At 41.2% G+C, this 22913-nt stretch overlaps 2 protein-coding genes across 6 annotated transcripts in view; both read left to right on the forward strand.

Annotated features, from left to right (window-relative positions):
- LOC124184505 overlaps nt 1-7820 on the forward strand; it is a 99894-nt gene extending 92074 nt beyond the window's left edge. For 3 of the 4 annotated variants that reach the window (XM_046574280.1, XM_046574279.1, XM_046574277.1), the window contains exons 4-8: nt 1788-2016; nt 2316-2481; nt 2617-2895; nt 5410-5831; nt 6311-7820. In XM_046574280.1, coding sequence (XP_046430236.1) covers nt 1788-2016; nt 2316-2481; nt 2617-2895; nt 5410-5831; nt 6311-6452 — 1238 coding nt within the window. In that variant the 3' untranslated portion in view covers nt 6453-7820. The remainder of the gene's footprint in view (nt 1-1787; nt 2017-2315; nt 2482-2616; nt 2896-5409; nt 5832-6310) is intronic. The other variant, XM_046574281.1, reaches the window with a different exon arrangement.
- A 10212-nt stretch (nt 7821-18032) lies between these two features.
- LOC124184504 (kynurenine/alpha-aminoadipate aminotransferase, mitochondrial-like) lies at nt 18033-22439 on the forward strand. 2 transcript variants are annotated; one of them, XM_046574276.1, is made up of 9 exons: nt 18034-18452; nt 18535-18586; nt 19136-19301; nt 19408-19594; nt 20970-21086; nt 21155-21478; nt 21630-21756; nt 21856-22064; nt 22130-22439. In XM_046574276.1, exons 2-9 carry the CDS (start codon nt 18583-18585, stop codon nt 22193-22195), a joined length of 1200 nt encoding a protein of 399 aa, XP_046430232.1. In that variant the 5' UTR covers nt 18034-18452; nt 18535-18582; the 3' UTR covers nt 22196-22439. The 2 variants fall into 2 exon arrangements, with proteins under 2 accessions (XP_046430231.1, XP_046430232.1); XM_046574275.1 differs by having other exon boundaries at nt 18033-18586.
- Nucleotides 22440-22913: the final 474 nt, after the last annotated feature.

Raw genomic sequence — 22913 nt, forward strand, 5'->3', positions numbered from 1 at the left:
CAAGTAAGAGCCGAAATAAGGGAGTGAAATTTTGGTGCTTCTCTCGTCTTTAAGCGTCTGGATTTCCGTCCATGTTACACGCTGCGAATTACACGGTCGTATTACGGTTGTAATCCACCTCTGGCGATATTACTCGACCCCGTAAAGGATCAGGATCGGTTTCGTACGCCGAGTGAATATCCCCTCGTTCCGCTTCTTCAGCCTTGGCGCGAAGCTGCGGAGTAAAGAATTTAGGTGAAAAAGCTAGAGACGGTGCGAAGGCGGAAAAGCGGGAACCTGCACCTATTCGGTGTTCTTTATTTTATTGTGCGTGACTAAGAGGAACCGGGAATGGAGAGTGCTAGAAGTGTGCCCGGACAAAGCCTCTGCAAAGAGAAAGAGAGAGAGAGAGAGAGAGAGGGAGAGAGAGAGAGAGAAAGAAAGAGAGAGAGAGAGAGAGAGAGTCCCAATGGGTGGAGACTATCGATTGGCTGTTTGTCGCCTTGCGGTGTTTATTTTTTCTTATTATCATATACATTTTTTCACTCATCCATTCACCTTGCTTCTCATTTTTTCAATCGTTAGATACTGCCGTGGCAAGAGATCTCGACTGAACAATTCGCTCCTTGATTTTTTCCAGTCCTTCAATCTTTGATCGATGCGAAGTGCCGGAAGCAAGGGGCACCCTCGAGCCCTGCACGGTATCGACTACTTCCACTTCCGCTCTACCTTTGCCTTCTTTCCATTCTCGTCTCCGTCGCCTCCCCAGCTTGATCTTGAACTATTTACTTCGTTTAATTTCAGGTCTTTCGGTAGCTCATCAACCGATCAAGAACAAATCGTGCTGTTACATTTGGTCATATTAACGTTACGTCCGATCGTCAATCCGACGATTGCTATAAAAACACCGTGAATAAAAAATAACGATAAGTCTACGAGACGCATAATAAAGTTTCACCGTTCGCACGTCGCAAACTTCTTAATATCTTCTATACCGGGTCATGCCTGGTGGCTGGGGGTTGATAAAATGGCCATTCGATCCCTCGGCTTCCCCCCGACGTTCCTTCCGTTTCCGTTTTTCTCTACCGACCTGGCATATCTGCCACTATTCCCTCTCCTCCCGTCGGTTATATATACACAGCTGAGATTGACGCGTTTGTTTTCCCATTCCCCACTCGACGTCGCTCCTCGATTTTAATCTACCGTGATCCAGGCTCCGCGACGCGACGCGTGTGTCACGTTGTATCGTATACGTGTACGCGATATCTACACTTGCGGATGTATGGGAACGAGGATCGATAGACAAGTGCTCTCCGGCACACTCTAACTATTGCGGATGATGTACGCGGCCGTTTTACAGTTACTCGTAAACCACGTAGCTGGAAATGACTCCGGAGGAGATTTGACAACGACAAAGATTCCAACGACGGTTTGCGAGTCGCGTTTGACCTGCATTTGGAACTTGGTCCATTGTTGCAGGAAGGCAGGAAAGCACATTGGGTGGCAAAAAGAAAAAAAAAAAAAATTACCCCACTATTCTAACCGAGCGATATTTAATTTCGAGCGACCTCTTTCCTTGTATTTTTTTCTGTATATCGATTCGATGTGAAAAAACTAAAACCTCACAGCTTGCGCTAAGTTTTCTGTACTCATTTAATCGCGCAATTGACCTGGAACCATCTGCTGCAGATCGCTTAGCCTCATCTCCGAATTCATTCCCCGCAATAGCTCATTTTAGAATTGCTAATCGCTGCCAGGTCGATTGTTACTCGTTATTTATTCGGTGCTTTTGTATTTTTTACTTCCAGGGATGGGGAGCGTGGGTAGCAACGCGACGGGGACGACGGGGCCGTCGGCGACGACGATGGGATCACCGAAGGTGGCGTCGGTCCCAGAGCCGCCGCCGACCCTCAGCGAAAGAGAACAGCTCAAGATCGAGTTCTACAAGACTTACGACGTGATGACCGGCGTTCGCATCGCCGCTACCCTCGGCGGATTCTTCGGTCTGATGGTCATACTCGTTGTGTATAAAAGCAGGTACGGGAACCCCGTCTTCTTAATATTCCGTAAACGATCGATCGACGCATCGAGATTGTCCGACCGAAACCAATCAAAACGTCACCACATCCGACCGAAGCTACATTTTTGTTTCACTCAACGCCAGCGGATGGGCAACCGGAGCTGCACTTGTATTCCTACACGCGTATTGAAAAGTCAGCTTCCGTTGCCTGTCTCCTGGGGTTCGCAACGAGTGGTGAGTTTCGCAGGAAAACTCTCGGCACGAAGAGAAACGCTCGTTATACTCTCCCAATTATCTTCTTCTCCCCTCGATGCAGATGTAAGTCCAGCAAGCAGCTCGAGGACCCTCAACTCACGGCGGCTGCGGCGGCTGCCGTGGCGGAAGCCGAGGCCGAGGAAAGGGCGCTTGCAGCAGCCTTGGAGGCGATCGCCAGGTTACCGCCAAGGCCGGACCGCGGGCCGAGGCGCTCCTTGTGCGTCGAGGTAAATCCAGCTCATTCTCAGCCAGTCGGTACAATTTCTCGGCAGTAACCTCCTCGCCGAGAGGTGGGAGAGTTTTGAAAATTTTTCATGAAAAGGCGGGCAAGATACACGACGGCTTTGTAATATCTTCCACAGGCGAGCTCGTCGCGCGCTGCCGCGGTTCCGAGGTTTGCGTCGGTCGGCGGAGGCGGCGGATACGACGCTCTTCTTGCACCCCCGATGCGACATCCACGGTTAGCAATTTCGGGCGATCATCGTCGCTGCAGTTCCGTCACCTGCAGCAGCACGGCAAGTAGCTACCTCGAGCGAAGAGGATCCGCCATGACGATGCCATGCCTTCCACCGCCTTCTAGGTTCCCCAGGCACGCTGCTTACGACGAACCCTGGGATCTCTACTACCCGATCGACATCCAGGTGAGCCTTCCATTTTCTGGTCCCACTTTACATCTATATCCGTGGACAAGATAAGGGAAGCTTATTCGACGGAAGGAATAAGCCTCTCGCTTTTTTTTTTTCTTCAGGGATACTATTTCGTGGGCGAATCAGTGGAATTAGATAAATGCGCCTGCGTTTATGCAATTCGGGGTACAATATAACGAGAAGCGCCTGCATTTCGGCAACTCGGTGTACATTTTACCGATAGGCATTTGTTTCACGGTTAGACGATTCGTTGGAGAGTGGAGGAGTCGGTCGATCGTGAACAATGAGACGAATACCGATTGGTACGATGTAATTCGTGTTGTCGAAGTGTAGGCGGATTTTGTTGAAGTGTAGTCTTAATTGCATAAACGCAGGCGGGTTTGTCCTACGTTAAATTGGCCATCTGATATTTCCATGAAATAACCGAGGATACGCGTGTACATTGTTATAAGCCTTCGACATTCCAAATCCTCGTCGAACCGAGACACAGCGTTGGTGTAATATAAACTTGAAAGCAGATTTTTACCTACTTTGCAATCCGGAGGATTTCTTATTGAAAAATTCCCGCCTTCAGACATTCGGATTTAAGAAGTTTAAAAACATCGCGAAGAGAATTTCTGTCTCTATTTCCTAGCGGTGGACCAGTCGCTCTTTACATGTATACAGCCCAGTATAGAATGTCCCCATGGAACATGGAATGCGATGAAAAAAAAAATTCCGCAAGCTTTGCTCTCTGTGCAAATAACGTGCTTTGGTTCCATTTTGTCGCAATATTGCGGTAAGAATTTAAACGCGTTATGAGAAAGAAAAGAAAAGAAGAAAATTAAGAAAACCACGTCGTTAAGATAATCCGAATACTTCGTAACTCTATAAATATCCTTTTGCTAAATCTCTCAATTCAGAATAAAAAATTCGGCCAATAATTATAATCTATATTCTCGCTCAGAGATTATACTTGGCTTTGAATATCCGTATTCTAGGGTATTTTTTCCTGACTTGGTTAATCTCATTCTAACCGACCAAAACTTCCCCTGTACAAGATAGGCGTATAAAAAATTGTTAAGAAACTTAAATTGAGTTACCCACCCTCAAACTTTACGTACGTCTCGCTACAATTTGTTAGAAAACCAGGGTATAAATATACACCGTGAGGCGCCAGAGTGGAACTTCCGCTTCGGTTGATATCAAGCCGGAAATATCATCCGGAGTCCACGAGTCTCGGTCCTGCAGTTTCACGTCACAAACTTTTTTCCCTCGTTATACTTCGTACGAAACGTACCTCGTAAAATAGCTTCGACGCTCAGACTGTAGAATTTCTGGGAAATTGAATCAGTTCGGGGCTGTTACGAATCGGGATAAGCCAGTTATATTTGATTAAATCTTCCGCATTTGGAGTTTGTTCACGAGATATTGACATTTCATTACAATAGTGGCCCAATTTGTATAATTACAGAGATTTGTCTTGTATAGATATCAGTTTGAGAGAGATCAGCTAAATTATAAAAATCCTTGTACATACAATTATATGTGAGTTTTGTTCCGGCGGATAAAAATTTTACACTACACGTCACTTTGAAAAATATTCGACCATGTTCAAGGTTTGTCTCATATAAGTGTGAGTTCTGGCAAACTCTGGTCGAATCATACAAAAGTTTCACAAATTTCACGTGAAACGAGTAAAATTCGCATATGATTTACGAGGATTTTCATAGAGACAAGTTACAGAATTTTTACTAGTTTAATACAAATGTTGTACAAACATATGTACGGACTCTAATTGAACAGAGGATAAATTGCAGAATTTGCACCGGAACGCGTGGAATTTAATCATTCCATTATGAAATAGTCGTACATTGGATCACATTATTATATTCGTAAGCTACGAAGATCTTTTTAAACATGTAAAGATAGAAAATAATGGATTCGTTAACAAAACCTTTAATTCCGATACACGATTTGAAATCGATTCGTTTCATTTAACTGCACAACGATTCATGCTATTCAGAGGACTGTTTCTTATTTGACATTCAAATCGTTATTGCCATCGGTTGTTCAAAATCAACGCAGAGCCGCGTTGAAAAATTAAATTAATCACTTAAAAGTGGTTGAATTGTAAAAATAAGCTTTTCGGCAAAAACTTGGAAAACAATCTTAAGAATAAAACGAACCATCCTAAAGTGAAAGCGAATCTACTAATCTTTCTTCGTAATTTTGAAGCGATTTGAAACGATGAATCGATAACCAAGCTTTTTTCATTAACGGATCGAGTATTTTCCATTTTTGCGCTTTCGGTGAGACCTCCGTGTGTGATATTACCTTACGAATATAATACAACTCGATAAATGCTAAATATTTCCAGGCGACAAAGCTGCCCAAAGTTTTCAAGTTCGCGACTTGACCCTGAAATATCTAGGACGGTGAAAAATTCGCCCCCGTCTCTCGATCCTCCGCCCCTCCGTCCCACTCACCCCCCATAAATCTCTCCTCTCCTTTTGCCAAACGCTGCAGGTGATCCAGCCGACCCCCGACATGTCCCCGTGCGGAAGCGAGGCTGGCCTCTACGCCGGGGCGATGGGAATGGGTCCCCCGGGTCGTCGGGCGCCCTTGGCTTCGATGGGTAGCGTCGACCCGCCCGACCCGGACTCCAGGTCACTGGGTTCGGATTCAGTCTTCCTCGGCGAGGAAGAGCTCGACGTTATGCGGGAGGACTGCGAGTGCCTCGACACCGAGGACGAGGTCTCGGGCTTCTCGACGGACTCCGACACTCCGGGGCCGAGCTGTCGACGATTCCTGAGGGTTCCGCCCAGGCGGAGACAGCTACCGGAAAGATGGGACGGCGCCGCTGGTTGCGTGCCCAGGCGACGAGCCAGCGCGCCTCCGAGACCCTGTAGAACCTGCCTTACGATCAGCGCTTCCGTCGAGACGCCGAGGTGAGGTATACCGAGTATTTTACGTTCCATGTTTTTCAAATTCTTTTCTTTCAACGTGCAAGAAGCTCCTTGTTTCGGGGGTTGATCATTTCGCGTCGCAGCTTCATTTCTACACACTCGACTTCGCCGTTCGAAGTTACTCGCACAATTTACATATGTGAAACAAGGTGCGAATTAAATTTTGTTTTCTAACTAGGGCGCAGTAGAGTTTGAAATAAAAATTAAACTTTCATTCTGTTTCCCCTCAATTACGTAATACAAAAATGTTACTTCTGTTCCAACTACCTAACTACGTGAAAACACAAATGCGCACGATTTTAAATAACGTCACAGTATGGTCAACCCCCCTTCGTTGTTTAATTATAAAATTGAGAATCTTACGAGGGAAAAATCGCCCGTGAAAATTAGCGTTGAAGTAATGAACAATGTGAAGAGAATGTGTAATACTGGGAAGAAATGGAAGACGTTGATATTGTCAGATCGCCGCCCACGGCGTCAACAACGAGCAGCAGCAACAGCACCGAGTCGCCGCCTCACACACCCCCGATAGAGCTGAGGCATCGGCCCCCGGTAACTCTGCCATCCGCGCCGCCCGCCTGGTCCCAGGAGACGCTTTTTTAATTACATTTATTCGTGCACAGGCAATTCGCAGGGTTGAATTTAGGGTACGTACAATATCTCTCGCAGTCGATGCGACGCACACGATTTACCCCTCTTTTGTATTATGTGTATATATATATATACACAGGCACATGGTATGTACGATACATCGATGTGATCATGTTTTCCTGAATTCAGATATTCGGGATGAAGAGAAAATGATGTAGAAAAAAAAATTAAAACCGGAGGGTATTGTAGGACGAAAACGAACGACAGACGGACGAAATTGTATCGCTCGCAAATGGCGGAGAGGTAAAGAGATATATATTTCAATTGTTATTTTTGATGGAAAAAAATTTGTTTCTTTTTTCAAGTTATTTTACCTTTTTATGAAAAATTTCGCCCTATTGTCGCAGACTTCGCCTCCCTGCATTAACTGTACGTAAATTCGATCCTGCAGGATATTTTCAAATACGTATAATATGTGTAGATACATTACATACATTACATACGCATATATGTGGGGTGGCCTGTAGGGGTAAATGCTAATTGAATTCAGTCCGAACGAATTCCACGCTCTATACGCATACATATAGGTATATATTTTTCTTCCAACTATGCGTACAGCCGCTATCTGGGGTGGAAAAAACTTTCCTCGGTTAAAAATAAACTATAGGTATGAAAATATACGCTTATATATTTTTTTTTTTTTATAAAGTACCCGCCTGTACCGATGAAAAAATGCTCATCACGTAGCTCATCGCACCCGTATGATTGAAACTGCGAGATAAATTTACCGGAATAGCACAGATTATGTTACGCTGAGAAAGAAGACGGATATAAAAAACACATCCCTTGTTGTTGCTCGGCGAAGAATTGAATTAACGACAATGACTTTATACTTTGGGTAAATTCGTTTCGTCCGTAAAGAGAAGTATATATGTTGATTACGCCACAGTTTCACCCGACTTCAAGCGTAATAAGATTTTCTTGAAAACTTGGCCACCCTCACTGTATATATAATCATTTAGCGTCGTTGTTCAAGACTGTCTAACGAAATAATATTGTATAATGTGTAATACGTAGCGGCATTGAAACGAAGTGAAGATAATTTGTTAATGCTGAAAAATGTGGGGGGGGGAGAAAATGAGAAAAATTGAATAATCGCCATGAAACAGCATTACTATGCAATAAACCGTACACTAATATTACATTGCGCAATTAACGCGATACACGCGACACACCAACACTGGTTTTCTCATTTATCTATACCCGGATGATTGAATCGTTGCGATGAGGTTGCAACACGTGAATAATTCACAACACTGAGAGAAATTTTTAGTTCCGGTTAACGCTCAGTCCTCAACTATTTTCATTTTTTACCAGAATCGAAAAATATAGTTCTAGGTAGAAAATGAAAATCATTTTTATGGCTGTTACCGGAAAGTCTAGTATCCGTTACTGTTTTTTCTCATTACGATCACTGTTACTATATTTTCTTGTAACTGTTGCAAAAATTTAATGCTTGTGCAAGAATAAATTGACGTCAAAGCCTTGTTTAACTAAAAAAGTAGAGCAAACCTCAGAAGCTGATTTTGCGTTGCAGTTACCAAAAAAAAGATCGGCAATAGCGCAAAATGGTTACGTGTACCACATTTTTCGTAATTCCAACAATTTTTCTAGTTACTGTAACAAATGAAATTTTTCTCATTGGGATCCACGCGCATAAACGCAAGTGCACATAATTATGCAAAAAATATTCGCGTGCTCTCACAATCAGCTCTGTCATTTTAACAGGTGATTATTTAAATTCTTTCTTTTTCATTCTCAACTTTTCACCCGCGTCGCTTGCAAATTTCTTTGCATTGTCGAACGCGTGGGAATCCCGCAACTTTTGCACGAAGGGAATCGAGCCGTTATAACCGCGACAAGTTCGACTGGCGCAAGCACAATTCGGCTGAGGCTAGTCGGACGCGGGTGTCCCGGAACTATTTTCAATAATGCCGACATCGGGTGGAGCATAAAGAGCTTCTGGGATTGGGGCGATGCGGTCCTTGGGTTAAGAAGGCTTACCACCCTCTCAACCCCCGCAACGCGATTCCGCGTCGGTTGGAATCCAAGGGTGAGGAGCTGTTCGGTATTGGAAATATTTGATATTGCGACCGTGCTCTCGTCTATCCGGAATAGGAATTCCCGTCTGTTATATATATATTCCCACACATACCGCGCTGATAACAACGATAAATTTCATACGCGACAAACGAATCCCTTACATTGTGCACAAATTTTCACCAAGTTCTCCGCGTTGTTCATTTTCGCTCCCCTAACTTTTGAAAAACGAACAAAGAATAATAATGATAAGAAAAAAAGAAAAGAAAATTATGAAATAGGAAATAGGGCGTATGATCCGCAGATTTTACGCCTCCCGTTCCATCGACTGTCTGGTCTGTTATTGATGCACATAAATTCCCTCCTGAACACATCGCTAAACTTTCCCCGCGATCCATTAGCAGCTTACGACTTGCGTGTTCCACCTTTTCTAATATTATGTATGCATCTCGCAGCGTGTTATATTTATAGTTGGGTATAATGTGTACAAGGCACGTTATACGTTACGGGAAATTCAAAAGCCAACTTGTAAAGGTATTTCTTTTTTTAAATTTAAATTGTTTCTTTCTTTCCCCGTGTAATCCATCGACACCGCATTTAAAGTCAGCAACAATTTTACCGCAATATAAAATTTCCTTGAAAGAAGATCGGTGAAAAGGTTTGAATTTCGAAAAAGCTGTTGTTCCGAAAGAAAGAGAGTGCATTGATCGAGCATCGGATCCAACAAAAATACAAACAGACACTTGATATAACACGACGAAATATTCCTGCAATAAATGAATTGATGGTGTGTAATATATAAATGTAAGAATAAACTTGTTTAGGATGGGGAGAGACGAGAATAAAAGTAATAATATTGATAATATTAATATGAAAAACAAAAGAAAACAAATCACTATAATATGGAAATAAGTAATTATTTTTGTACAAACGTGATGATAATCAAAGCCGTAAACTCCCAGGTTGGGCTGATACGGTAGCCTATTTATAATTTTTTTAGATAATAATAATAATAATAATGAAAATTCGATACATGACATATAATATATATATACCTAACTATATAATAATATATATATATATACACACACGATACGTATGATATACATATACATGTATACATGACGTGTAATATAGAAAGTAAAAAGTAATATGATATAACGTACTAATAAAAAATAATTCCCATATAGCTAAAGTATATTACAAACGCAATGAAACACGTATAGAGAGTTGTGTCGATTCCTTAATGTATGATTTCAATGAAACAACTATAGCGGTCAGTGTAAATCGTGTAATTATGTAAATCGTAAGTTTCAATCCGTGTTAAAAAAAAAAAAAGAAGAAATTGCGCAAGAAGTGTTGGAATGCACAATCGTATAACGTACGTAATGAACGGCGATTCGCGTATTATTATTATTATAATGTAAATACACAACGTATATGCGTATGTAAAGCACATAATATATATATATATATACACATCCGTATAGTCATATGTAACCGCAAGCATATTATACACATGGAGGTACCTGCGGCAGCGTATTAACTCGGATGAATATGTACATACCTATACGTTATACATATATGAATGTACCGTATATTGGATCTATTTGTGTATCTTGTAAATTGGGTGTATAACTGTATGTGTCTGTAACTCTTCGTATAGTAGGTACTATGTACTGTTTACATCAGAGAGTCCAACCACACGATTCGACATTCCAAACTCTCGATTTCATCATCCGATAATCTTCAAGCTGATCTCTGACCTGAACGCGGGGTCGCGGACAGATTGCGTCGCGAATATTGCAAGATTTTTCACGTTTCTTTTTTCTTTTAATAGTTTTGTTTCACTGGCCAAGGAATTGTTCGTAAAAGTTTGAAAACGCGAAAGATCTGATTTTTTAATTCGAGATCAGGTTTAACGAGTCGATGATTGGCTCTCTGTCCTAATATTTTCATTTCCGTTTATGAATTTTTTTTTTGTATTATACACGTGTAAAACTCAAAGTGAGAAACAGAGATATATTATATGAAAAGAAAACTATTGTTCTATAGTGAGATATGTTTGAACGATAATGATAATACTATTGTAAAACGTGTAGTTAGGTGTAAATATTTATAAAAATGTGAAATTAATTTAGTTATATAACGTTAATTAATCCGAAAATCGATAACACGACAATTGTAACTAAGCAAAAAAATCAGATATACTAAGAAAAAAGGAAACACGCAGGAATCAAGCAAACCGAAAGAAGATAAAAATCATACCTCTAAAAGACGCGAGCCTCACCTTATTCATCGCCAATATTCTATAATTTTAATAAACTTTTTTTTCACCCCAAAGTGATTTCAGATCTTCAATTTGCCATATCGACTAAATTGCCATAAAATAACTGAGAATACTTATAATCCATGTAATAAACCGCAACTTCATTACGACCACCATCGTACGAAGGTGTAAATTTCGCTGCATCAGATCGCATACCCTGGAAATTGAAATTTGGAATTAATTTTCCCACTTGCAATATATTATATGTAAGTATGTATATTCGCGCAAGCTGTGCAAAGTTTTCGCGCGCATATTTCGCACGGCCTTCTCGAGTCGTCGCGCCAATCTAAGATTCTGCCACCACCACATTGTGTGTACACGCCATATCTGAAACATGTACTATTAATACGCGTTATGCATAGATATATACCGCGCGATTCGAAACTCACCGTCTTACAGCTCAGCGGAATTTGCGTGATTTATTTTTGCCCTCGTAATGTAGGTCTGCAAAAAAGAAGGAACGGAAAGAAACGTGTCTTTCGCATCTCGCTGTCATCGTCGCGCATACGCATAATATATATGTTGTAGACATTGAACACGTACAAAAAAACACACATAGAAGCATGCTCAATTAATTGGCCTGGCCTAGAAAACGTGAACGGTAAATTCACTTGTTATTATCTCACGTATAGAAGGAAGGAAAAAAAAATTTTTAACTTTTAAGTTAAAAAATCAGGAATGTCGATGTCCTCGTATACCTACGCAGTATACCTACATCTAGATATAAAATGAAAACGAGAAACGTTCGACTGCGGATACTCTGACGAATTTATATGACTTTCTCGTAATCTGTAAAAAATTTTCTAACGGGCCAACATTGCACACTTTTCAAAATTTGAACGTTCGAAAACATGCTTGTCGCTCGTGAAAACAATTATCCTCTTCATTTTTCTTTCGTTGTTGAAGTTTTCTATTTTTTTATTTTTTGCTCCTCGTCAATTCCTCGCTCGAAATCACAGGAACGGATTGTTTGTGTTTGCTTTTCGTTCTCCGTTTCTCAACCGTGCGAATCGTGTTCTAAATAGATTAATCCTATAATCAGGGTGAACCAACCGAGATGAATAATCGAAAGAGTGTAAAAAATATAAGGAAAACATTAGAATAAACGATAGATTATACGCAATGGAGTATTATGTTATTGTTGTTATAAAAGTCGCGTCTTGACTTTCGTAAATTGCGATTGATACCGAATTGCCAAATGTAACAATCAAATACTGTATAATATCCATATGTATATAAATATGGTGTGGGATAAGATATAGTAGGAAATAAAAACGTAATACTAAATAAGAAAGATAGGAAAGGGTGAAATCAAATAAAATTATATGCAAGGAAATGAGAAGAATAGAAGTGTTGATGAAGCTGAAAAATAAAGAGAGAGTATATTGTTCTGTATATGTTATGTCGTATGTAAATTATAGTTAGCATATTTACTCGATCACTCTCCTATATTATATATATAGCGTACGTCGACAAATGCATTAGATGAAAAAAAAGCAAAGCAAAACCAAAAAAAAAGAAAGAATGCAAAAAATGAAACTACTTTTCTTCGTGCCTTTTTGTATACAGCACATCTTCCATCGTTTAAGGTCGTATATTCGCATCTTCGAAACGGACTGATCTAATTCTTCGGAAAATATATTTTGCAACGCCACTGTTCGCTGTTATTTGCGCTAAATTTGAAAATTCACAAGATCTTCCTTTATACCTTACTGTATAAAATTTTTATTGTTTTTTTTCGAAACTTTCGATACGAAGTGAAAGTCAATGGTCAATGTCCAGGATTTTAGTTCTTATGTAATCGGAATTGCGAGTAACAGCAAAGTGGGAAAAATTAATTTAACGAAAACTGCAAAACTTGTACTTTTCTCGAGAAACGGAGCCTGTTTTCAAGATACGTATACCTCGTTAACTATATGATTCTTTACATTGACACCTGAAAATTCATCCGTGTATAATTGAATTTCTATTCTGATCCTCGCCCCGTTCGTCAGTCTTCAAAAATGAAAGGTATAAAAAAATTTAAAAAAAAACTAACAAATAATATAAAACCACCGGCTAAATGCTACGGGAATTTATTTAAACACGAAAACATAGCATGTAAGTCATTGTTAATTGCAGAATATATCGGTTTACGACTACACTAGCCCAATATTTTTTATAAGGTTTTTTTGTTTTTGACTATGGGGGTATGAGATTAACGGATGTATGAAAATTGGATGAGCCTCGCCTCGTTTTCCATGAAAATATCACAGCACCAATTTGGTCAAGGACTGGCAGTAAGTTCAATGTTTATAAACTCGCCAAGTTAACTCGCCCTTCGTGATATACGAACCTAGTTCCATACTTGTGGCAAGACACAATTATATTTGTATTAATATCATCTGTTACGTCTATGTGACAGATATATATACCCATATACCTATACATATAATACACACAGTATATGTTTGTATACCTGTAATATCTATATTATTTATGTATAGGTATTACGTATATTTCGACAGTTGTTGAAAATTAATTATGACGATGATCGTTTTGTTATGATGAAACGAATTTTTTTAAAAGGTAATAAATAAATGATATTATAAGTTGTATATTTATTATTGCCACATGGTTGACGCATTGTTACACGCACAATTCTATTCGAAAAGTATTATATATTATATTGTTTTATAACGCGAGTGGCCTCTGATTAAAAGAATAATAATTATATTGTACACGCACGCATATATATATAGTACGTATGTTGTATAGTTTTAAGCACGTTAAAAAAAATATTCATCGTTTCAATTTGCACAGTAATTTCGAAAGTATCCAACTGAACTTTTTTTTTCCCGGAATCGTCGGTCATGTACGTTTTATATCTGATCAGTTATAGCCCCCACACACACACACACACACACACATATATATATATATGAATGTATTATATATAAATTAATTTCAAGAAATGTTAAGTTGGGTTTTGAATAATGGAGACAGGATATCGGACTTTTTATAAATATCAAGTCAAAATTAATTACAAACCCTGGTGTTTTCAACAATTCTTGAAATCTGGCGTTGTAAAGTTGTCAGATCCTGAGTGGGTAAGCAATAATGAAAAACTATGCGATTGAGGGCATCGTGAGACAAATCAAAGATAATCGTAACAGGTATACAGGAAATTCAATGTCAGTCAAATTCTAGTTTCTCATCTCAAAAGGTACACAATTGATCGTCAACGTGTAACGATCACTAGAGTTATTCGAAAGAAGTAAAGATGTATTTTCTTTAACGCGGGGAAAGGTTGTAATTATAGGAGAAAAGGAATTGGAATACTCAAATTTGAAACTCGCAGCTTTGTTGAATTTCAAATGTTTGCTTGAGAATTGCTCGTCCCGTGATTGTTGGTGCGGTTGAAAGTGTAGCTACAGCTTGACACGTAAAATTATACGTGTCGTTAATAATCTTGTAGATCTTCGTACTTTTATAATTTTTCTACTCTCCGGCGCTAAACTGTACGTGTAGTTTGATATTACATATGTACGAGTACATTTAATAACGAGTCAAGTTACGGAACTTTAGACTTTCAATTTCAAGTAGACAATTATCGTTAAAAATTGTACAGTTTCATTAGCTTATTATAACGTCTGAATTATGTACAGATATTACATAAATACGTACGCACATATTTAGTTTATTTTTTTAAACTTTACGACTTGTGTAACAATACGTCTTATTGTATTGCCTCCTTATACTCTGTGCCAAAAATTGCGGCAATACTGGATGAAATGTTATTCGAAAACTTCACGTTTCCTCGTGTCATCACTTTACTTGCTCGGCTGTCGTTGCCTGTAAAAGAAAAACAGTAATATGTGTTCCTTATGCCTTTTCGCAAACTGCAATAGACTTTATCATCCCTCACGGAGCATAGAAAAGATGCTGAAATAGATGACGATCAATAAATTATATCTACGTTAAACGTGTTGGTAGAAACGATACATAATGTGATTAGTAAGGAAGATATAACAAGTTAAGTTTCCTTTTGTACATATATTATTTCAGTGAGATATGTTATAACTTGTATAATATAGTTATGGTATAAACTGTTGTAAAATGAGGAAATCGATGATGAAATTATATAGAAGAAAATAAATGAGTAATTGAAACAAAACAAAAACATTTCGAGAAGAAAATTCACACGAATATTTTATCGTTTCTTAAGATGTTTCTTCGATGAAACGATTATCGCAGGCGATAAGGTGTTACTTTATTACAATAACTTTATGGACTCGAGATTGAATTGTATAACGATTAAAGTCTCATTAAATCCGATCGGGATGTGATTTTCAAATGATGTAGGATCGTGTTATAAGTTTCCTAACCGATGACGAGGGTAATTTGTCAATTATTGTCATTCGAAAGTGTTACGCGTTGTCGAATGCAATTATAATTTGCACGGTGCGATAATTTCGCGCATGCAGAAACGCTGTTGTTTCGGTATTGAACTGAGTTTGGGATAATTTAAATTTACAGCTTAACGGTTGAAAATAAACCTACAATATACCTTTGACATGGAAATAATCTTCTAATTTTTAAGACTTTAATGCGGCCTGAATACGCCGATGAGTTCGGACTTGCTGGTTTCAATGCCAGGATCGCGTTAAAGAGACGCGCTACAGAAGCATGAGAATTGGGGGTGAAAAAAAAGGAAAAGTTGAATAAAAATTTGTCGTCGATACACGCCAAGTAATCGGCTTAGACCCTGCCTTCTTTTTTATTTGAAGGGTTGAAAAGTATACTTTTACCATACATGAAATAATTCAATCCATAAGGCCACGCGAGTAAGGCCCCTCGCACACACACGCGCATACACACAAATGTGGCATCCCCTCAGCCCGCTCACCCCCAGCGCTGCCAACCCTCTAATGGCAACAGGTCGTAATCAAAGTGAAAATGGACCGTGTTTTGAAATTTTTAGGACCGTCGAAAAATTTCGCGGAGTACATATTTGGTGTTTATATTTTATGGTCGTACAATTATCACGATTGTGCTTTTTTTCTCAAGGACCAGACAGGTTTCAACCACGATATTGACATTTTTACGTTCAAGAATATTTAAAACTAGCGATAAAGATTGTGAATTTTTCAATTATACAAAGCAGTTGCCGGAGACTTGGAGAAAACATTATTTTCTTTATTTTTGAATCAATAATTAAAAACATACAATCAGAAATGTGAATTATTAGGACAGTTTCTTTATACTTCCGTACCCACTTAATTCTTTTGCAATATATCCGAGGCTAGCTAAAAATGATTTAAATTCCCAGAATTTTTCCAGGACCGCAAAATTAGCGTACGGTCGAAGAACTGGACCGTATGTCCGCAGAGGTGGCGAAATTAATGTACAAATACGCTCCTGACCGTACGGTTGACAATACTTGTCATCCCGCACTGCGCACGGCTCCCATTTCCAACACGAGCAATGGGAGCGATTAGCAGCTTGCAATTTCAGATAATTTTCGTCACCTCGGGCCCCGCGGTAGGGCCATGTGCCCAGGGCCCGCTGTAATTGAAAGAGTAGGAGGAGCGGAGTAAAAGGAGAAAAAATTTAACTGGAGAGCAAGACGAAAAAGGGAAAAGAGTCAAGAGGAGCACGAAGCGCGCGGCTACATGTCCCTTTAAATAATTGGACCACGCTCCTCGGGCTTACACCCTGTTTCCTTGGAAGCGCGGCTTTTCTCCGTTCTCTGCCGGGCGAGGATCCGAGGCTTTGGGATAAATGAAACGAAGCTGTGAAAGCTGCTCGCAGAAAGGACCCTCTCGACTGCGGGCGATCCTGCTGCAGGAGCTGGAGCATCCTCGATCCTCGGAAGTAATTAGAGAGAGCATCGTGGCGAAGAAACTGTGCGCAGGCATTCTCTCCGTCTGATATTACAAACTGGTGGTTTCTTGAGGCCGGTATTAACGTTGATGGCAGTCAGCTGTTCTGCATTGATTACATCCCCGTCACCCGGCCAGGGTAAGAACCACCTGTGCGCAGGCTTGACGTGTAATAACGTCCGTCGTGTTTTCGCGTGCTCGAGCTTTTTCCCCCTCCGCTCCCATTTCGTTCTTTCCTTCTTTCAGGCCCACCGTTTATATTCTACATTTTGGACACTCTAATTCGCGTGTCTACGTGAAAACACGAATATTTCGGGCGATTATACATTTTTTTCTTATACCCAGATATGGCCCGTGGAAGGATTTGAATCCGCGGCGCAAGCCACCCTGTTATCTCAAGCTCGTAAAGAAAATCCCGCACAAAGCTCCTTTCTTGAGCTTACGGACAGGGTCGTAATCCTATTTTTCAATTCCTCGTTTATCGCCAACTTTATTGCGAACATAACGCTCGCGACGTACACCGCACACCGTTTTGCATATGTTGCGCTATTTTCAATGGGTTCAGAAGTCGAAACTATCTATATCCTAAGCGCAAGCTATCGCGTCGGACGTACAGGGAAACAATTCGTTTATCGGACGTTCGAAATACAGTCGGTATAAATTATTTAAAAAAAAGGAAGTGACACATTCAATGCCGCGTCATTCGATAACAGTTTAAAAATTTTAATTTCAGTCTCCGCGCCCATATAATATCCGAATGGATGCGTTGTGTAAATTGGTTCGTTTTCAAAACGGTTGAATGCGAATAAATTTACCAGTTCACAGAAAAATATGCGTAATTAAGAAAATAGTTAATGTTTTTGAAGAGAAAGAAAAAAAGAGAAAAAAAAATGACGTTACTTTTTCAATTAACAATTTTCTAAGAAGGGAAGGGAGGTCGCTGCTACCTCCACCTGAAAAAAGTTATGTAGGACCTTTTTGACCAGCTGCTATGAGCAGATCAAATCTGCAGCGGACACGAGGCCCAGGTTTACAAACGGCGCATACCAAACTCGCAGGTGAGTGAATTTTTTTCTGCTTTTAACGTGTTTCTTGCATGAGTGAACGGAAGGAATGAGAAGTTCGAAGAATTTTTTAAATGTATTAACGGGGCGAAAAAACGCCGGGACGTGAAAGACCCAGATTTACAGACGGGAGGTGCCGAAGAAACGTTTGCAGACGAAGGGTTGATGCTGCTCTGAAATCAACGCATCAGTTTCGCTCGGAAATTGAGACTTATTCGTCGACAAACCGTGGAACTGATAACATTCATTCGGATGTACCGTCAATCAGTCATCGATTTGTGAATCTTCCAAACTCAAAGCTTGCCATTTGCAGTAACCACCATACTTTTATTTAAACTCATTCGATTTCCTCCGACTTTTTCGTAAGTGTGCAGTCAGCGTGTCTGGCGAGAATTGCGATGCTTCACAGTCTGTGTACCTACGAATGTATTCTACTCGCTTTCGTACATCCGAGACAAGTCATGCGTGTAGCTTGAGAATGAGAACTTCTTCCGTTATCAGCACCGACCTATGGCACGTTATCTCTGAATTCATACGTTAGCCGAGAGTCGTCGTCGGATTTATAGTATCACCACGTGGTGGGTTCACCGTCAAAATCTCGCTCTGCTTCTGCTTATAATTGTTGATCTATACTAGTTACCCCGCGGTGATCGACGTGAGTTGAATTGAAGTTTCAACGTCATATGTTTCGAACAAGTTTCAGGCAATATTCCACTCGTGTAATGGATTACTCAAAGTTTATCAGTAAAAGGTCTGCGAGAAGGAAGTCCAATCTAATTCGTCAGATGAGTACGTATACATGTCACATCTATTTTTTTTTTTTTTTGTACTTCATACTCTGCTGTTTCTTACACAAAATCGCGAAAATTTAGGTTCCGTAATCAAAAAGCAACGCGAATAAAGAGCGATACATTTGAAGTACAGTCTATTCAGCTTTCTTGTTATCGATGCTGTTTTTTTCCGATAATCGCAAGTATCGTAATTGGACTTAGCAACGAGTATAAGAGTAATTCATCCGACCATGAATTAATGAACATCACGCCTACGTTATCAATTAATAACACCATAAGCTAAAAAATTTCTCAAATTCCGTAAACAGCGAATGTTACGTGCGCGATGTTTCATTGGATATCACAATTGATACAATAATTATCTCCAGAGTCGATAGATAAGGATGTTGAAATTTATATAACCAGTACTTCAAATGTATGAAATCTCACGCGATCGAGTAATCGAATCGTACAACAGATTGGCAAAAATCGTTTAATAGCTTAAAAGTCTAACAAACCGACAAATTAATACCCAAATGCCATGAAAAAAAAATCTACCCATTTACAGGCGGAATCTACATGGCGAATCCAGATCTCATACCCTTCGCTGGCGGACTGCCGAACACCGAGACGTTTCCGTTTCAGGAGATAGACGTGACGTACAAAGACGGAACGCGGCACAAGCTGACGGGAAAGGATCTCGACGTGGCTCTGCAGTACGGTCATACAGAGGGGTGAGCACGTATTTCACACTTCCGAGTACGGCACCTCGGGGGGGTGTTTAAATTTTTACATCGCTCATCGATCGCCGAGCGTTTGATTCGTTCGTTCACTCCGCAGGTATCCTCCGCTGATGAAGCTTTGGGGAGATCTTCAAAACAGATGGCACTCACCCCCCCGGGATGATTGGGAAGTGCTCGTGACGACGGGGTCTCAGGAAGCCTGCAGTAGGATCCTTGAGCATTTCCTCGACGAGGGCGACGCCGTGATGGTTCAGGTCCCGGCCTACACCGGGACTCTGGGGGCGGTAAGAGACGGCCCAGATATTATTTTTCCGGGACGAGGAGGGCTAAGAAATGTAAAAGAAGGCTCTTTTTGGGGGGATGAATACGAAATTCGACGAAGCACGGCCCGTCGGTCGGTCGATAAATCCTGGGGGTGAAATGGCGCGTGACACGTTTTGCGAGGTGTCAAGGGTTCGAGCCGATTCTCCTGCAGCGCCGCTATTTTTCTCAACCGATTTGGTTCGCCACTGTCTACAGTCAGTCCGGGGTGCAAATGATCGCGCGATAGATGGATAGAAGTAAAAGCGGATTGGAATTGATCAGGGAGTGGAAAAGTCCGTGTTCGCTGGATTTAATGATCGTCAGAGGGAGTGTGGAGCGCGAAAATTAAAGATGAATTTTAATTAATCCCACCATGCGGAAATAAGTTATTCAGCTTTGACTGAGACACGATCTTGCGGTCTTATCACTTGCGACTTTCACGTTCCGGGGCGAAGCTTTTCGAGCTTGCGCTGATTAAAGTAATCGCGGTATTCACAATGAGATGTGATTAGTGCGACCCAGATAAAACCGAGGCTACGAAATTCGTTGCACAACCTCTGATCATCGATCCGGGAGAGATTTTAATTGAGCTACATCTGTCGGTGCTTTTGTTCGGTCAAAAAAAAAAAAGATATGCTTCGGTTTTATCGTTAGATTGAAAATTTCATCAGTTCACCTATGCAATTCCGGTCACGGCCAATTACGCTGCGCGTATTTTTCTTTACTTTATCGGGAGCTACACACGTGCGCTGAAACAGCACCAGCAATATGCGGTTACACGTATCAAGTCGAATAGAGCTACCTCTCCTAATAATGTAATTCAAGGCAATTTTCTCGGACCGTGAATGTTGCCTAAACGCGTTTCGTGTTCGGACATTTACCCGCGAAGTTACACGCACGAATTCAGACCAGCGTAATAAGATTACGACGGGAATTCTGTAGCCCGTCGGTTTAAGTAGGGCGGCTAACAATTATGCGCGAGGGGTTTCAGCGCACCCTTCATCCCCTGCGGAGTCCTAAACCACGTTAATACGTTTATTAATCAAACATACCGCAGCGGATCAGCACCGCCGTCAAGTCTAGCGATATGGTCCGGAGAAAATGAAGAAAAAATACCGTCACGATTTTATTACTATGAAACCGGGAGATGCGGAGACTCGCCTTTTCCGAGCACGGGCCGGGAATCCGGGCAGCTCAAAGAAACTTGGGCACTTTCTCGATTAGGCTTTTCCGCGTGATTTAACGGGCCGTGTCAGCCCGTCGGCACTCTAATCCTCGCGTCGCGAAGCGTCGCGTATGAGGCGGGTCCCGGGAATTGGGGGTAGAAAAATTTTCCCCCTTTTTTTCCCGCTACAGCTCGACCCCTTGGCGCCGGAGTTCATCGGAATCGAGCAGGACACCGAGGGCATCGTGCCGGACAAGATCCGTCAAGTCTGCGAGGCGAGGATGAGGGATGGCCTTCCAAAGCCAAAGGTTGGTTCAAGGTCGACGGCGAGGCCGAGCGGAAACCCATGAAATATGTTCGTTCTTCCGCATTACAGCTACTCAGCGTCAATCCGACGGGTTCTAATCCGACCGGAGCTGTTCTCTCCGAGGAACGTAGGCGCGAGGTTTACGCTCTCGCCCAGAAGTACGATTTCCTGATACTCGAGGATGATGCCTACTATTTCGTCAACTTCCTCGAGCACCGGCCCACCAGCTTCTTCTCCATGGATACCGACGGTCGGGTAATGAGGGTGGACTCCTTCAGCAAAATCTTGAGCGCCGGAATTCGCATCGGAATTTTGACCGCTCACAAGGATGTCATCAGGCAAATAACCATGCACATTAGCAGCGGGACGCTTCACACTTCCTCTTTGTCTCAGGTGAAAATTTTTCGATTTTTATTTCACGTCTTTTTGGTATCTCTTGAAACCTTACACTCCTTGACGGTACCAAAGACAAGGCCTGCCTTTGATCTCTCCGGTCTTGTCAGAGTTGGATTGACGTGATTGCAAAAACTGATATGTATTTAAGATGCTGGTCTACAAGCTGCTGAACACGTGGGGTCCGGAAAGGTTCGAGCAGCACCTGGGAGAAGTTCAAAGCTTTTACAGAAAAAAGAGGGACATGATGGTGTCTCTCGTTGAAAAGCATCTTACTGGTAAACTGCTGTCTACGTACAGTACCTATAATACTTATACGCCCAAGGTTCATTGGCGATGTATCGAAACGTCACGCCCGTCCATTTTCGATTCCACAGGGCTGGCCGAGTGGTCAGTTCCCCAGGGAGGCATGTTCATATGGATCAAAGTCAAGTCGATCGACAACGTCTTCGATCTGGTAATGGAGCAATTCGTCGCAAATGGTGTTCTCGTTCTTCCCGGTCACGCTTTCAACGAAGACATCAAAGATCCCGACCAGCATGTGAGGCTCAGCTACAGCTACGCTTCTCCGGAAAAAGTTGACAAGGTACAATATTATATTACCACATTGCTACGTGACACCGTACGCGTATAATCAATGGTTTTTTCCAGGGCCTCTCGATCATGGCGAGACTAATCAAGGAGCACATCAGGAAAAATAATGTTCAAGGGCAATGATGATGGCAATATTATAACGAGTCGTTTATGCGAGTACGTCATTTTATTGCTATCCTCAATTACAGTTTGTCTGTTTGGTTTCACGATACTCTTATGTTATCGCACTGCGATATTGGATCCCATTGTTTTTAGCGTCGAATTTATTTCCGACGTGACGGAAATCACTTGCCTTGTACGCGTATCTTAAACTGAACAGACCAACAGTACGTTAATACAATTGAATAAATACCCGTCAAGCACTGTTCATTGCATTCGTATAAGTGAATTATTATAACACTCCGTCAATTTATCTCTCTCCCTCTTTCTCTCCATCTCGCTTGTTAACGGAAATCGTCCCGGTATTTCTATGATAGATATAACCAGCACGAACCGACGTAATTATCAATTTACGAAATGTATGATTAATTCAACGTGACAGGCAGTCCGTGAAAATGAAACTATAGTCCAACGACCCGTTGTGTCTGCTCGCTTTTCGGTTATTCGGGTAAATCGACACATCGAAAACTGGCGAGCCTTCAGTTCGGATGTAAAATCAAATGACACGTTTTCGCACCAACCGATTTCACACCCTCTCACCTTTTTTTCTCATATTTATAGATCGCAGACCTGATTATCTTGCAAAAGAGTTTCGTAAAAATCAACGCCTCCTTTTCGTCGGCCAAGATACACAGTCTGGTATTAATTTGACCTCTCGGAAAGTCAGTTTCAACGAGGTCTG

Source organism: Neodiprion fabricii, chromosome 6 (genome assembly GCF_021155785.1).
Source record: "Neodiprion fabricii isolate iyNeoFabr1 chromosome 6, iyNeoFabr1.1, whole genome shotgun sequence".
Taxonomy (NCBI): Eukaryota; Metazoa; Arthropoda; class Insecta; order Hymenoptera; family Diprionidae; genus Neodiprion; species Neodiprion fabricii.